We start from the raw sequence: 16,279 nt of genomic DNA, 5'->3' as shown, positions 1-16,279 counted from the left end.
TTTCGCTGAAAACCAGAGAAGGTCAATTACAGCACAGAGTGTAAACAAGTCCTGCAGGTTTTCCTGCAGCTGGAGTCAGATGTTTCACCGGTGGGATGGTAGGTTACCTAAAGAAATGCGTGACTTTTATTTATGTGGCCTGTGGTATATTTTTCACCAGGCGGTGTGAACGTAAACAACCTCAAACATTAACAGTCAAGTTTTCCAGTTGAGTTCAGACCAAAGAAAACTAACAGTTTTTGTGATTGCACCTTAAACTCGCACCGCAGTGACAAGATTGATCCTTGTTTCCTGAAACTGTATATCAGACTGACAGAGCCATCGCTCCTGATGCGGGTGTTTCTGACATCAGTGATAGACAGAAAACATTCAGGCCAAATCCACGGCCGCCCCTGTGAAGAAACACGCAGATTAGTTTCATAGTGATTCATGATTAAGGCTTACAAGCTGAGAGAAAACTTCTTTAAATGCAGGTCACACAGGTTGTGAATAAAACAAGAGCTTCCTGACTCAGGGCCAACATTTATGTGTGTTTCTGAGTGTGTGTACGTGCTTCGTGATGAACTTTCACAGCGGGCGGTCTGGCCTTCATTATCTTGCCGGTATCCGCACTCATGACAGAAAGCCTGTCTCGACTAAAAAGCAGCAGATTAATTTTGATTTTACCAGCATGTGTAACACGCAGAACACATGTTTGCTTTCCTCTCATTCGCTACAAGCACATGCTCCTGGAGGCTGTCTTTGGTCATGCTATTGTGAGATGAAAATATTATCTCAGAAATTCTGGTTATTTTGAATGTCCAAGGGAGGAAGTAGAAGCAGTGAATGCTCCAGCTGTCCTGGTTACCATGGATTTATTGTTCCTGTGTAATCATGACTGCTGACTCAAAGTATGATCAAGGAAATGTTTTCTCTTTGAAAATTTCCATGTTTGGATTAACAATTATCAAGATTACTCAACAAATAATCTTAACCCATGGTCAATTTACTGGTCGTGCTGTCTTAATTCAAGATTCGTGAGCATGCTGCATAATATTTCCTCTGTCAAGAGGGATATGTTTTCAGGGCCGCTTGTTTGTTTGCTTGGTCGCCAGCAGGATTTTGCAAAAACAAATAAGCCAAATTTGGTCGAGAGGTGGAGAGCAGACAAAAGATGAATGCGTTCAATTCTGGTGTAAATATGGATCATTTTCTTTAAAACTGTGAAGTAGAGCATTGGCTTTGGTGGAAGTTTGTACTCTACAAGAGCTCTTCTTTTGTCTAAAAGCCAAAAAACAAAGTAAATTTAACATCTTTTTTGATCGTTCTGACCATTTTTGTCTGCAGTGGGCATGCAACGTGAAAAGAAGTGTGGTCATTAAGAGTAAAACGTGAGCGTTACATTGGTGTCAGATAAGTTCTCCAGCTGACTGTACAGATCTTTGCTGTGACCACAAACAGCAACTGTATGTGACAACTGTGTTTTTTGCATACAATATCCTCAAGAGCCCAATAATTTGCCAGGTTGACAGTGGGCTTGCTTTTATACGTGTTGAATTTCAGGGTATGCAGACACGTTCCTCACATGTACACTCAAAAACATGCAGTAAGGAGAGCTGCCCTCTGTTGTGTTTGGCTGGAAAACGTGAAAAAGTCAAAGAAAGAAAATTGTCTGTGTAACTGCTTAACAAGAACAGGGCCAAGGAATACAGCACACACTGTACATCATGACACACACAACGCAAGCATCCAGTTTTCTGTCACGCTTGCTGTCCGCATGGTCTCAAACTGTGGGATCCACGTGGATGGAGTCCATGCAGACCTTTATGGACGGGATGAAATTTACTGCACACGGAGGCTTGCAGACACGTTGAAGACATAAACTGGCCATAAGGAGTGATAATAAAGAGTGTTAGACTGTCAAATTTAGTTGAAAATACTGAGGACATCAAACTGTAAGCGCTGTATTGTTAATCAAATGGTGAGCTAACTGTAGTCGCACCTCACAGCACCAAAACAGCAATATTTTTTTTAGAGAACTGCCAAAGATTATTTCATATTTTGCTTCCCTTTGAGAGCTGCCTCACAGCTAGTTTCATTGAATAGAACTTTTCTACAAGTAATATATCTCTCTAGGAACTCTCTCTAAACTGCATTATTATCTTTCTGACAAATAATCTAAACTTAAGCATTCTCTCTTTGTCATGCAGGCGGCAGGAGCTATCCGACCTCTTGTTTCCACGGTGATAGCCACCACATCTGAGGGCTACCTGGATCATTCTCTGGAGCGAGCCAAGTACAGAGCCAGCGAGATGCCTCAGGGATTCACATATGATGTCATCTGTCAGGCCTATCAGAGGGTAAGGCCAGCACTTTAATGTATCTTAAATACACAAGGGAGGCGTTCCTGTGTTGTGGGTGCAATGGGGCTAAATGAATGGCCTTTACGGTTTAAAAACCAGTCAGTGTGTGCGTGATAAAAGAGAGACGGTAATGACACAACATCCTGCTTGCCATGTGCTCCAGCGGCAGGACACTAAACAAGCATGTCAGAGGGTATGTAGCTGAAGTCCCCAGTCACAAAAACAGTGGACAAAACAAAATGTGATCCCATGAAACAATGATCTGTCAAATGTCTGCTCGCTGTAAACACAGGTCTTTCTCTGTCTGTAACACCCACCGCTTCACATAGTGACCGGCCAGGTGTGTGAGGTGGGAAAGGAAGCACGGTTTGATCTTCTCTTTTTTTACCCGTTCTTTTTGAACTTACCCCAGCTGTCCAAGTCAAATGTTTTCTTTCCATTATTTCAGGAAGAAAAGCACATCCTGAAGCCAGCAATTGACAATAAGCTGTTTTGTTCTTGTCCTGTTTTCCCAAATTTGAAAAATGACATAGCCAGACATTGTTGAGAGAGCACATACTAATTGCACGATTTCTCTCGTCTTGTATTTTTCCTCCCACTCAACATTAAAAGAAGCGTTTGCATTTTTCTTAGCTGGTTGAAATAATATACGTAAATTAAAAAAACAACAACTAATTTTCCTACGAAGCATCCAGACCCCTTAGGTCATCTGGAACTGGTTTGTTGTGTGTCCCAAGAACAAGAACCAAGCAAGGTGAGACAGCATTTAGTTATTATGCTCCTCACCTGTGGAACAAACTTCCTGTAGATCTGAGGTCTGCTCAAACTGTCAGTGACTTTAAATCAGGGCTGAAAACACTGTTGTTCACTGTAGCGCACTCATAGATTAAAATGCTGCCTGTTTGCTATATTCTACTGCATAGCAAATAGGTAGTATTGCTATATGCTATACTCTATTGCCTTTACTTTTTATGTATTTCTTTCTTCTTTTTTCTTTAAAAAAAAAAAAAATATATATATATATATTTTATTTAATTTTTTTACTGTCTTGCTGCTTTTAATGTCTATGTAAAGCACTTTGAATTACCTTGTGTTGATTTGTGCTATACAAATAAACTTGCCTTGCTTTCAATGGTATTTGCTAATGTGCTCCCTGTCTCACTGGGAACATTGTTCAGGAATGGTTTCAGAAAGACGGAAAAGAGTTCAAGGTGTTGACTTGGCCTCCAAAGTCTCCAGATCTCAACCCGATCAAGCATGTCAAGGATGCTGGAAAAACAGGTCTGATCCATGGAGGCCCCACCTTGCAACTTACAGGATTTAAAGGATCTGCAGCTAATGTCTTGGTGCTGGATACCACAGGACACCTTCAGGGGTCTATTGGAGTCCAGGTCTCGACGGGTCAGAAGTGTTTAGGAGGCCGGTGGGGAATCTACAGAATATTAGACAGATAGTTTTAATGTTGTGACTCATCGGTGTGTATTTTGTTTAATCGTAGTTACTTAGTTTAAATGGCTGCAAATTTGTATAGTTTTTTTGTTTTTTGCTGTCACCACCACATATCATAAATCTATTCTCACGACCAGAGAGATTATAGGGTATCCATCCATTTATTTATAGTTTTTAAATGTTATGTACATTGGAACACGTTGAGAGTGTATTAGCTGATATCATGGCATCTTGTGCATCCCGTATGAAAAAAGCTGGAGAAACAATACAAGATATGTCCAGAGCACATGCAACCGAAAGTGTGATTTCATAGCTGTATTTGTAAAAACAACACGTAGCAGCACAGGATGGACAAATCAAGTCCTGCAGGCATGTGCCGCTTACTCCTGTTATCAAAGAATTACTGAAAAGGTCTCTGAAATCTTGTGAAATGACAGGTTGAGATTTATGCTCTCAAAATTACACGACTTAGATGACAAAGGGCTTTATGATTCTTGTACATCATAACAGACCTTTACAATCCTTCATTGTTCGGCTGATGTGCCAGAACCTGCAGGGTTTCACTCAGGGAGCTTGTGGCATAGGTGCTATCATTTTCCCTTGGCCTCTGCTGTGTCTGGGAAAGAAATGACACAATAATATATTCTGCCTCACCATAGCAGATTAATCTGTGGAACAAAAAATGAACAAAGACTCGGGAAAATCTTAGACCAGAAGCGAAACTGCATGGCACATTTAGGTGGATACAGATTAATAGTCTGAGCAGTGGAGTGCATTTTAATATGGGTACCTGAAAAATGGAAAGAATTTTCCACTGATGTAAATGTGTTGATTCTTCTCTGAAAGCAGGGGATTATTGCTAAAATGTGGCCGTCCAACTTTATGTGAAGCTTGAGTTGCAGGAGTTGACCTTATTTATTTTTCAGACACTTTGAGTTTGCTATTTCAACATTACTTCATTAGACGGTTCTTCCGATAGCTTCGCTTTTTTGAAGGACGCAGCAAACTTTGAGCTAAGAGCTGAAGTATGCCTTCAATTGGAGCACCATTTGTCTGCAGTTATTTTTATTCCTGGCACATATGGATCTTCAGATTGCTTTGAGAGCCTTGTTGGCTTTGGCTTTGGCCTTTTCAGAAAATGAGCTCACTTTTGTGCCGCAGCGTCAAGGCTAGTCAAGTTGCAAAAAAGACAAACTAGGGAGGTCGCTGGAGAAGGAGGAGGTCGATTAAGAGTGTGGCCCCCTCTCCTTCTTTTCAGCCTTACAAAGGAAAGGAAAGTGTAAGGTGTCTGTCAGGTTAGGACTGTAGGACATGCTCATGAAAAATCTCTGAGAGCTGCACATTTGTAGCTTGACATCCATTGAGAGTAGAAGAACTTAGGGCTGAAAAGACAAAAGGGAAGACACTTTATCCAGTCCCTAGCGAGGGCTTTTGTACCAGGAGAAAATGCTAAAGGTTAAATTACCTCAAGACCCAGAGCATATTTCTGCTGTAAATTCTCTTTTCAGTTCCACAGCCCCTGGAATAAAAGACCCCTCTCTTTTATAGCTTGATAAAATATTACCCAGGTATAATCTCAGGTAGCCTGAATTTGTCTTTGTAGTCCAGACAAGAGTTTATCGCCACAGTCCATGTGATTTTCACAAACTGAGCTTTCCCAGCAGTGAGTCAACACACTTAGAACATCCTCATTGGTTCAAATAACTGAGCAGATCTTAATTAAGATGACCTTAGACAGGGAAGTGACTCAGAAACAAGGACATACATATGGAAACATAATGAAACTTCACTATTCTGATTTTGTTTATCTACTTGCATCAGGATAGTTTCTATCTGGCAGCAACAGCAAACAGACAGTGACTAGCTGTTGGACACAGTGAAGCTGGGAATGCACAACATTGGATTTTTGCCAATGTACAGATTTTTTTTCAAACACATTTTGGCAGATTTCCAATACTGATATGTGCACATATTTTTCTAACTAATTGCAGGGAGTATCAGGTCTCTCCTGTAGTGGAATGTTGGTAGAATTAACATGTTTTTATGCTCATTATAATGGCCCACAGGCAGGCGTAGGCATAGAAGACAAAGCTGTTGAAATGTCAAAGTTCATTTAGTTCCAGTATTTCTGTTTAAAGCTTTAATTGGTCCATACAGTTATGATGCTGATATCATTTTGTATCCCGAAGTATATTTTTCTTCGGAGTTGGTGTAGACAAAAATAGAACACTGGACATTAATTCAAATCAAGTCGCAAAAAAAAAAAATCCAAGAAATACAGGTTTGAGACATATAATTATGCATTTCTTTAACCAAAATATAAAATACTTGTGAATGCAACAGAAAAGCAGCTAACAATTTCTTTGCTTTAACACGCACAAATGAATATTTCTACAACAAAAACAAATGAATGTGAAAAAAATAACATCCACAGATAATTATCTGAAGCCTTTTGTGGCATTACAGACTTTACACTACTGTTTTCAGCAAAAAAAGCTTTTCTGAACCTGGTGAACCTAGACCGTCTAGTAGCAAATACATGTAAATGCATTTAGCAGATATTTCTCTCAGGAGATCTGGATGAAAAATGTCAGTTATATTTATGTCCTGCAGATGCAATGTGGGAAAACGTCTTATGAATTTGATGAAACCAATCTTGCACATTTTAAATCTTAATTCGCAGATAAGAGTGTTACAGGGCCAACAGTCGATCAGCCAAAGAAAACAGCATCCTCTGAAACATCTGCTGAAAAATGTGGTGACGGCAGAGTTGTGTTATGAGCCTCTTCTGTCTAAACATTGTCATTGATCACAATGTAGACAGCAGCATGAACGCTTCCAGAAAGTGAGACATTTTTGTGAAATATCTGCCGACAGTTCAAGTTGTAATGCACAGAGACAAATTTTTAGGGAAACCCTGGACGAGAGAAGCCTTCTGAGAGATCTTCTGAAAATAGGAATGTAAAGTAATTGTTTTATGCTGGTGTAGTAAATTGACTGAAACATTTCAAATCATGTCCTATGCAGCTTGTAACGCTCTGAACTCCAGGCAGTTCCTGGGTGTTGTTTTTTTAAAAATGTTTTTATTTTATTTTTTGTTCCTGCCACATTTTTACTTCATGTAAAATCCCACACCTCTATGGAAATACCACAACCATCAATAGAAGTAGAAAGAATTCAAAAATGCTAAAAATGTCAGGTGTTATTAATATTGGAAAAAATGTTGGCTCTACGTGCTATTGATATTTTAATACTTTCATTTTTAATTGACGCCTATGCTCGTCTCCTATCTGCTCTGTGTAAACACAGCCTGCAGTTAAACCCAGTCCAGCCAAAAAGTCCCCGAATTTTTGTGACATGTTTGTCACAGCTACATCAGTTATGGCATTGGATGCAACAAGGAGCACAGAATTTTTACTTTCGTACGGAATCTGGCTCATGAAAATGATTTATTATTGGTGAATTTTTAAATGGAACATGTAGGAAAAAAAGCAAATTTGATGAAGAAAATTATTCTGAAATCAGAGGATTCTTTCTGTTATAGTTTCTGGTTCTGATAAATGGTGTCATTTTTGACATATTTTTAAAAAATAACAAGTCTTTAAAACCCACTGGTGCTTTTTGCCATTCAGAGCGTTAACACACAAGGTACCTACACTCACTAGCCACTTTATTAAGTACACTTGTTTGGTTCCTTGTTAACACAAATAGCTAATCAGCCAATCACATGACTGCAACTCAGTGCATTTAGGCATGTAGACATGGTCAAGACAACTTGCTGAAGTTCAATCATAATGCGCAACATGTCGAACCTTGAAGAAGATGGGCTACAGCAGCAGAAGACCACGCTGGGTGCCATTCTTGTCAGCTAAGAACAGGAAACTGAGGCTACAATTCACACAGGCTCGCTAAAATTGGACAATAGGAGATTGGAAAAACACTGCCCGGTCTGATGAGTCTCCATTTCAGCTGCGACATTCAGATGGTCAGAATTTGGCTTCAGCAACATGAAAGCATGGATCCATCCTGCCTTGTATCAATGGTTCAGGCTGTTGCTGATGGTGTAATGATGCGGGGGATATTTTCTTGTTACACTTTGGGCCCCTTAGTGCCAAATGAACATGGTTTAAATGCCACAGCCTACCTGAGTATTGTTGCTAACCATGTCCATCCCTTTAAGACCACAGTGTACCACCTTTTGATGGCTACTTCCAGCAGGATAATGCACCATGTCACAAAGCTCAGATCATCTCAAACTGGTTTCTTGAACATGACAGTGAGTTCACTGTACTCCAATTGCCTCCACAGTCACCAGGTCTCAATCCAGTAGAGCACCTTTGGGATGTGGTGGAACAGGAGATTGGCATCATGGATATGCAGCCAATAAATCTGCAGCAACTGCTTGATGCTATCATGTCAGTATGGTCCGAAATCTCTGAGGAATGTTTGCAACACCTTGTTGGAAGAACGCCACAAAGAATTACGGCAGTTCTGACGGCAAAAGGGGGTCCGACCTTTTATTAGTAAGGTGTACCTAATAAAGTGACCAGGGAGTGTATATTACTATCTACCATTTGCTGTTTCTGCCTACTTGGCAGCCTAAGAATGGTTACATTCGTCATTTGCCTTATTAGTTTGAATTCGGTGCAGTTTGATCCATTTCAGCAGCTATTGGCCAAAAGCAGTGAAATTCATAATAATAGTTTTTTCCAGGGGGTTCATTAATATACTTCCATCATCATTGTCTCGCTAAAATTTTCCCTTTCAACACTCTGGTCCATGAAAAGGCATCTCAAGAGCTTATAATGACATTTCCATAAATCCCGGGAGCAACAATAGAGGCCCCCACGGATTGTGATTTGCACAACGGTTTCAATCACACAAACATCCTGCTGTCCATATGCTGTGAAACCATTAACCGTTTATAACGTGACTGATCGGGACCCCCCATGTCCCTACAGGACACACTTCTGCCACCCACTGCAGTGGGATCAAAATGAATAAATCAACAAATATAGTAGTAGTGTTTTCCCCCTGAAAACGCTGCTTCTCATGAAGCACACTTGAAAACAGTTTTTTTCCAGTATATTTCTGATATTAGTCAGCGTGGTGAAAACAGTTTTGCCACCCACTGTCTTCTCAGCTCCCCAGGCTCTGTACAGGCAGGCTGCCACAAATTTTTTACGATCACAAGCAAGCTTTCATGACAAGAGCATAAACCTTAAACTTAACACTGTTAGCTGCTTAACTCTCTCTAAGAATATCAACTTCTCACAACAGTGTTGTCTTTTTTACTTCCTTGCACTATTGTAAAGGGAAAGTTTAGTGTATGTGAAGTCTGTAAAATACAGAAAAACGTGCAGAGATCTGTCACCAGGGGCGTTCTTTATGTCTAGCACAGCATCCACTTAGTCAGCCAGTGGAACAACATGGTGTGCCATAATTTCACTGAGTGTGATGGAAATACATTGTTGTCAATGATTGTCCTCAGCCGCTCGTCTCTGTTGTGTCCTCTCTGCAGTGCAGTGAGTCAGACTTTGAGTTTGGCACCGAGTGTCTCCATCTGGCTCTGCAGTACTGTGGCACCAACGCCAAGCTCATTGAGGGTCCGCCAACACTGTGGAAGGTGAGCTCGCAAGAGGCCTACTTTGGGTCGGGGAATGTGAATTTGGGGACATTTTGGCAGACAGCTGTATGCCCACCACTGATTTATCAAATAGGCAGAAAACAAAAAAGTCATGGAAAGCAAGGGGTCCTGGCAAGACAGAAAGCACTAATACATTAAATGTGACATTCAGGATTAGCATGAAGAAATTAGTTTAAATCTAAACGTTTTGTTCTGAACCTGAAAGGATCAATTCCACATGACAAAAGACATGTTTTTCTCGTTAGACCTAATATTATTTAGACATTAGGAGAGTCTCGCTTTTATGTGCTCAAGTCTCCCCTGCATTTAAATAGAGGTTGATTGAATTTCATATGTGGCACTCATAGCATTGAAATACAGCTCATTACCAAGAGCAGCTTGTCTTTTCATAGACAGTCCCCCAGTGAGTCTGGACAATAAAGAGCGGTGGTCCTCAAGCCAAGGTGGTATCTAGCCAAAGCCATTAACCCTTTGTCACAGGTTGCATATCTGTTCATTGTAGCTGCTCAATAGAAAAGAGTTTTTTCCCTTTTTAAAACCATTTCCAACCAAGTGGTACAAGGATCTATGGAGCCACAAATTGCAAAAATGAATTACAAAGCAAAGTGGCATTTCAGATGTTAATTTCATACATGAGGAATGAGTTTGTGGTGTTGTTTGAGCACTGCAGTCTCACCCCTGGAGCTACAGCTTTTTTGGCCCCAGAACCTGCGGCAGAGGAACTAAATTTAGATCCTGTTTCCTCCAGTCCAATGTTTCTGAGTACCTAATATGGGTCCTGGTTCTCTGAAAAATCTTTTGAATAATTTTTTCCAAGCTTGAACAAAAAAGTGACCTCAATACAAGTAAAAATCCTGCATGAAAAGTTCTACAAAGGTGTTGGCAGCTAAATATAGTTAAAAATGTTAATGTAAAGGCACTGGGTTGGTCCCCTTTACATGAAATCATTAGATTATTAATCGTAAAGCATCAGTTTGGAAACAGCATTGTTACTGTTGTAGCAGCTGCAGGTGGTGCTTCTTTGAACTCCTTTATATACAGTTTTATATGCCGGGACACCAGATTAATCTGAGGACACCTCACATGACTAATGAAAGAGGAACGAAGAAAAAATAAAGCACAGATACACAAATCTGTTTTCCGTTTTTGGACTTTTCCTTTAATCTTTGATTTTTGGTGATACATTTCCTCATGTAGACATTTACTGAAATAAAACCATATGAGAAGTTCAGAAGAAAAGCTCAGAATTTGGTGGAGCTGTTAACAACTTGTAGATAATAGTATGTAGTTTGTCAGAGGCCAAAAAGTTTGGAAACCAGTTGTTTATGAACCGCTAAAAAACTTCAAAGAAACAAACAAAGCTTTGGCCAACTACACGAGAAAAAATGGAAGTCTTCGGGAATTGTTTTTACCCTGTAAAGTTTTCATTTTCTTTCATGTTGGCTGATATTGGTTGTTTCATGCTGTCCGCATACTCTCAAAGTGGAAGCAGCTTATCGGTCTTGTGAGTTAAATGTTTGCATATTCCAAACACGTTTTGAAAAGTTCTTTTAATCCACCAGAAAGCACGGTAATTATTTTAAGAAAAAGTTAAAAAAAAATACCTCAAGTGGAATTTAGTTTATTTTTTTTCAAAATTGGGAAAGTTTTTTGAGCTTTTGCTGTGTGCCACTTAAGCAAAAGGCAAAAAATATTTACTTCAATACTTCAAATACTAATTCAATACTTCAAAATGTGCATAAAAATATTATAGAGTTATGGCTTTAGTGAAGTTCTGTGACTAATTATTAGAGATGAGAGAAAAGTCCAAAATTGAGATCCGAATCATTGATCCTTGGAAACGAGGAAGATGTTTAGTGGAAAACCAAGTGCTGTTTGATTGTTTGCCTTACCATCAACTTAGCCGCTGAGTCTGTCGATTGGTTATTCAAAACTTAAGTCTAGACTGAAACATCTCAACAAACTTTAAATGATTCACAATGCAATGCAGACTTTCATGGTTCTCAGAAGCTGGACTTTGATGACTTTGGTGATTTCCTAACTTTCATTCTAGTTGAACCATGAGCTTCACATTTGTGTCATAGTGAAATAAGTCAACAGCTATTGGTTCGTTGTGTTATATCATATTCTAAGTTTCCCCTGATGATGATCGCTTAACTTGAACTATCATCAGCTTCGGTGCCAAATATTGCAGGTCACAAACAAAATTCCATTGAGATGGTGGGAGATTTTTCAAAGGCAGATATCTTAAAATCTTGGCCCATAAAACTGAAACCGTCTCCATGGATCTGCATTAATAAAATGTTCTTTTTTAAATGTGGGTGTACTGAGTGTCTGTTATTTTATCCTCAAGGTAACCTATAAGCGGGATTTGGCTGCTGCAGAGTCTATTGTTAAAGGTGAGTTACTATCATAAATTTGCCTTGACATAACTTCCTGTATGTGCAGTGCATAGTGAACTTTTGCATCTTCTTCCATTATAGAGTGTGTATGTTGAAGTGTATGCATGAATAGCTGTTTCCTGTAGGTCCTCTCAGACAGGTTAAATGGTCAAAAATAAGCAGAATTTATCCCTTTCTGTGTGGTCTGGACTTAGAAATGAATAGAACTAAAATAGACCGTCACTGTACTCAGAGGGAGAAATTCTTTGTCGCATTGTTTAGCCTGGGATGAACAGGGTGAATGTTAGCAGTCGGTGAATACTATGGAGAGCAAGTCAGGACAAGGAAGACTATTACAATCAGAGAAATGGAAATAAACACAGCCCTATATTTCACCCCGCCAGCACCTGGACCAACAAGTACCTGTTTGATGATGACATAAGGTGCACAGCGATTATTCCCAGAGCCTCTCAAGTGAATGAATTCATTGTGTGATTTTTTTTTTTTTTTTTTTTTTTTTTTTTAGAAAACATTTTGAAGAAAGTTCTCACATCTGTTACTTTCAGAAAATGTCGAGTGCTTCAGTGTGTGTGGTTGTATTTTTGTGTGTCTGCATACTTGCCTCAGCACAAATGTGTGTGTGTGGAGTTGTGCATATCCTGGTTAGCAGTGTATGTTTGTGTGAACATTTATGACTTGATTTCTCAATAGAGAAATTTTCAATGAGGAAGCCAGCCATATGGGAGGTCCACATTTTTTTGCAGCAATGTGTCACACTTAATTTATTTAGGTTTTGATCATGAACTTTTAATTTTGCCATTGATGCAGTTTATTTATTGAAGGGTGCAGCTAGTGAGCCACATTGTTATATCAGTGTAGTCTCAGTTTAATGGCATTATTTATGTATATATGTATTCATGTTGACTTTTTTTCTGCATATTATAGCTAGGTGACTGACTTTGTGTTACATATAGCCTAAGAGAATGCAGCAGAAAACCAAGTGTTTTTGGTTTAGTTCAGTTATTTATTGCTGAATAATATAATTGACAAACAAAGGAGGCAAAACTGCAAAGGAGGACAGAGCCTGCTGGTGTTGCTAAATCAGTGTAAGAAATAAAATAAAAATAATGCTCACAGTGTTCCAATTTGCTAAACAAACTACAAAGGGAAAAAAATTAAAACAACTGAACTTCCTATTCAAGCCGAAATAGAAAGGCAGCACAACCCGTGGTCTCGGTGAACCTCACAGAAAAAGTCTTAATTTGGGTGTGATGGAAATGCTGAGCCAGGTTCAGTCTCAAGCCATCAAATGAGGGCCTCGTTACACAAATGACAAAGCTACAAGTATCACTGGTAAGTGGCTACAAAATACCAAGACAATGAGAACACACCAGCTACCATGCACTGAAAAACACTAGACTGCTAGCAAGTGTCACAGAATTACATAGAAAACACAGAAATGAGCTTCTAACATTAAATCACAGCTGCCCAAATAGACAGCTGAGGTGCAGTTTCACTCTGAAGCGTAGTGATCCAGGGATCCACTCTATCATAAGCATTGGTGAAGAGAGTGATGAGGGCTGGAAGACAGGACTGGAGCTTCAGGCTGATCAGTCAGAATCAGAAACCAATCCTGGTCAGGAGCCCACACAAACCAATCTACAGAAATAAAACAGGGTCAGAAATGATTCATCACAATGAAGGAATCCGCAAAGCCACCAAGAGTCGTAACATCATGACTACAGCTCACTTAATGAACATGTAGTTTCTCATTTATTCTGTGGAAAATGCAAAATAAGTTTGTGGTCAAATGCAACTAGTTGCATATTTTAACCTCTTTCCCCCAGCTTCTAGTCTTTAAGTATAACTAATCATCTCCTGGCTTTAGCTCTGTAGTTAAAATTTATGTAAATTCTGGCAATTTTCTCATCCAGCTCTCACAAAGTATTAAAAGTATTCTAACAACAACAACTATGTGGCTGCAGGTGTCGGCACGTCTTATTGTGTGCATCCACAAGAGAGAATAATCAAGACTTAGGTCTTTTGTCAAAATATTTGTAAAGGAAAGAACTTACCCTTGGCTCTGTGTGTTTATTTCTAGATTCTTAGGCTATCGTCGATGAATTTGACCACTGCAGCACACTGTGTTGCTCCCAGTTGGATTTACTGCACCTCGAATGGGTTTCCTTTTTTGTGGATGTGGTGGCTGAAGCTCTGGGTATCTTGGTATTCAGCCATATTTTGCTAAACAAAATGGATGAATTAAAAAAAAAAGATATGTCACTTGTTGAAGTTAACTGAATTCACTCTGTAGAGAAGAATGTTGGCACTTGACTGCATATCGCTGTTGATGTCGGATAGTAGAATTGTAGCAAGTGTTCTGCTGTATAGAGTCACAGCCACTGGTTTTTGAATTGTTTTTCCATTGAGCAGAAAGATCAAACTAAACCAGGTGGATATGGTCCACATGACCCAAAGCAGGTTTTGCACACAAGTTGTGATAAGTGGTGATTTTTATTAGATATGTTAGGAACTGCCAAACACAGAGAACCATTTACTGTGTCACAGTAGTACTTGCTTTTTAACTCATAGAAGAACGCACCTTTACTTATGTCATGGTTTCCACTCGGCTTTTGTAGCCAGGTTGTGGTGTGTTCAGTTTATTTTTTCATGTATAGCATCTTAAATCGTCCGCTACTGGTGACAACATGTTGGGTTAAATTCTGGATTTTGCCTGTTTGTGTTAACGGACAGGAAGTTGTTGCTCATCACATATCCCTTCTCTTTTAGAGACTCTGTCGAGATCAGCCTGCATTATCACAGGTGGATCAACACAAGCTGTGACTCTGGCTGATGCCCTCCAGAAGGCTGTCGGCGCTCTGGATGTGGTACGTGTGTGACAAATAACAACGAATTAGCATGCTGGTAATGCTGATGACAGCATCACCAGTCTACCATTTTATTTTCCTGTATCTCTCCCCGTCCCTGTCTCCCATCCTGTCCCTAAAGTCCCCCCGCAAACTCAATGCGAGCTCCACTTGGGTGGCCTAACGGTAAGACTTACCATCTGCGGTGAGACCTCTAATGGAGCCTGTCTGGGACGTCCACACGCTGCAACTTTCCTCCTCCTCGTTTTCTCCCTCCATCCTCAGCTTCCACCTCTCACTCCCCTGCACGCAGGAGAGCAGATGGCCGTCAAATTTCCTGTACCGTGGGAGTTTTCTTGATTAATTGAGTGTTTAGTGATGAGTTCTTACCTCCTCCTCCTCATCATCTTCCTACCACCTCAGCTCAGACTTGACAAGCTCCCAGTTTCCATCACAGTTCACATGCCTCCCTTTCACTCTTAATAATTTGTTGGGCACATCAGATTCCCATGTTGCCTTCAGCACATGTTGCAAACATCCTTCGTTTAATTTGTAAAATTGTTCCTAATAGAGAATGGAAAACAGTATCCATATGCAAAACAGAAAAGAGTGACAGTCTGAGATATTAAATCTGACAGCACAGACCATGTAGAGGTTCCACATGTGTTACTTCAACAACTGTTGGGTTTCCGTCGAGTGAACCACGGAATCAAGAACTCAAAGAACCTTTTCCTAAAAAAGAAAAAAGAAGAAAGGATGTGACCAACAGAGACGTTTTTTTGTTTTTTTTTTTGTTTACAAAAGCTGACTAGTTGACCCAAATGCCTGCAAGTTCTGAATCAGAAATAACAGCTTCTGTGCAGAGCTTAGTTTAATTTGGAAGAAGTTGATGGTCACCTGAGACTGACATGATGGTCGTTATACAAAACAGTCTGCGTTCAAGTTTTGAATTGGTTTTGAGGTGAACAAATTCTCCCTAAAATAAAGGTGTTTGACTCCAAAAGAGTGTATTGTGTCACCTTAGGATAGAGCTAAAAAGGTGTACATACACCAATAAGCCACAACATTTAAGTTCCGCTCCGATCATTTATTAAAGCCCTAAAAACTCATGTCTGTGTATCAAAGTCACATAATTAAACTTTTTTTTCATAGAAATAATCCCTAATAATAATCCTGGTTTAAAATGGCTCAGATGTAACTCTACAACATTGTTTCTATGAGAATGTGAGGATTAATGAAGTTCTTGCTGTTTTCTTGCTGTAACTCGAGCACACCAGCTCACCTATGACTCTACTCCAACACTAACCTAGTAAAACTACACTACAAAAGTCAAGTTAAGTATTAGAGAAATTTTGCAACCAGAAACTTAAATAATGATACAGAAAGCCTCATGCTACAAGTTGGTAGAATTGGTTCCTTTAGTTTGTTGAGCTTGTGTTTTTTAAATGGTCATTGGTAGACTGTAGTTTCAAGCTGGAAATGCTCAGCCGTGGCATTTATTGCTTATTTCCCTCATGATGCTTCGAGGAAAATGACTCTGTATTTCACAGAGCAGCAGATCTGCAACATATACTACCCCTGTGTAGCTTTTAA

The 16,279-nt window shown here is 39.6% G+C and overlaps 1 protein-coding gene across 1 annotated transcript in view; it reads left to right on the top strand.

The window, feature by feature from the left end:
- crppa (CDP-L-ribitol pyrophosphorylase A) overlaps positions 1-16,279 on the top strand; it is a 60,882-nt gene that overhangs the window by 6,085 nt on the left and 38,518 nt on the right. Inside the window, exons 3-6 of the mRNA XM_023299736.3 lie at positions 2,190-2,339; positions 9,313-9,417; positions 11,792-11,837; positions 14,610-14,707. Coding sequence (XP_023155504.2) covers positions 2,190-2,339; positions 9,313-9,417; positions 11,792-11,837; positions 14,610-14,707 — 399 coding nt within the window. The remainder of the gene's footprint in view (positions 1-2,189; positions 2,340-9,312; positions 9,418-11,791; positions 11,838-14,609; positions 14,708-16,279) is intronic.

The sequence above is a fragment of the Amphiprion ocellaris genome, chromosome 9, assembly GCF_022539595.1.
Source record: "Amphiprion ocellaris isolate individual 3 ecotype Okinawa chromosome 9, ASM2253959v1, whole genome shotgun sequence".
Classification (NCBI taxonomy): domain Eukaryota; kingdom Metazoa; phylum Chordata; class Actinopteri; family Pomacentridae; genus Amphiprion; species Amphiprion ocellaris.
This window is presented reverse-complemented; position numbering and strand designations above follow the sequence as displayed.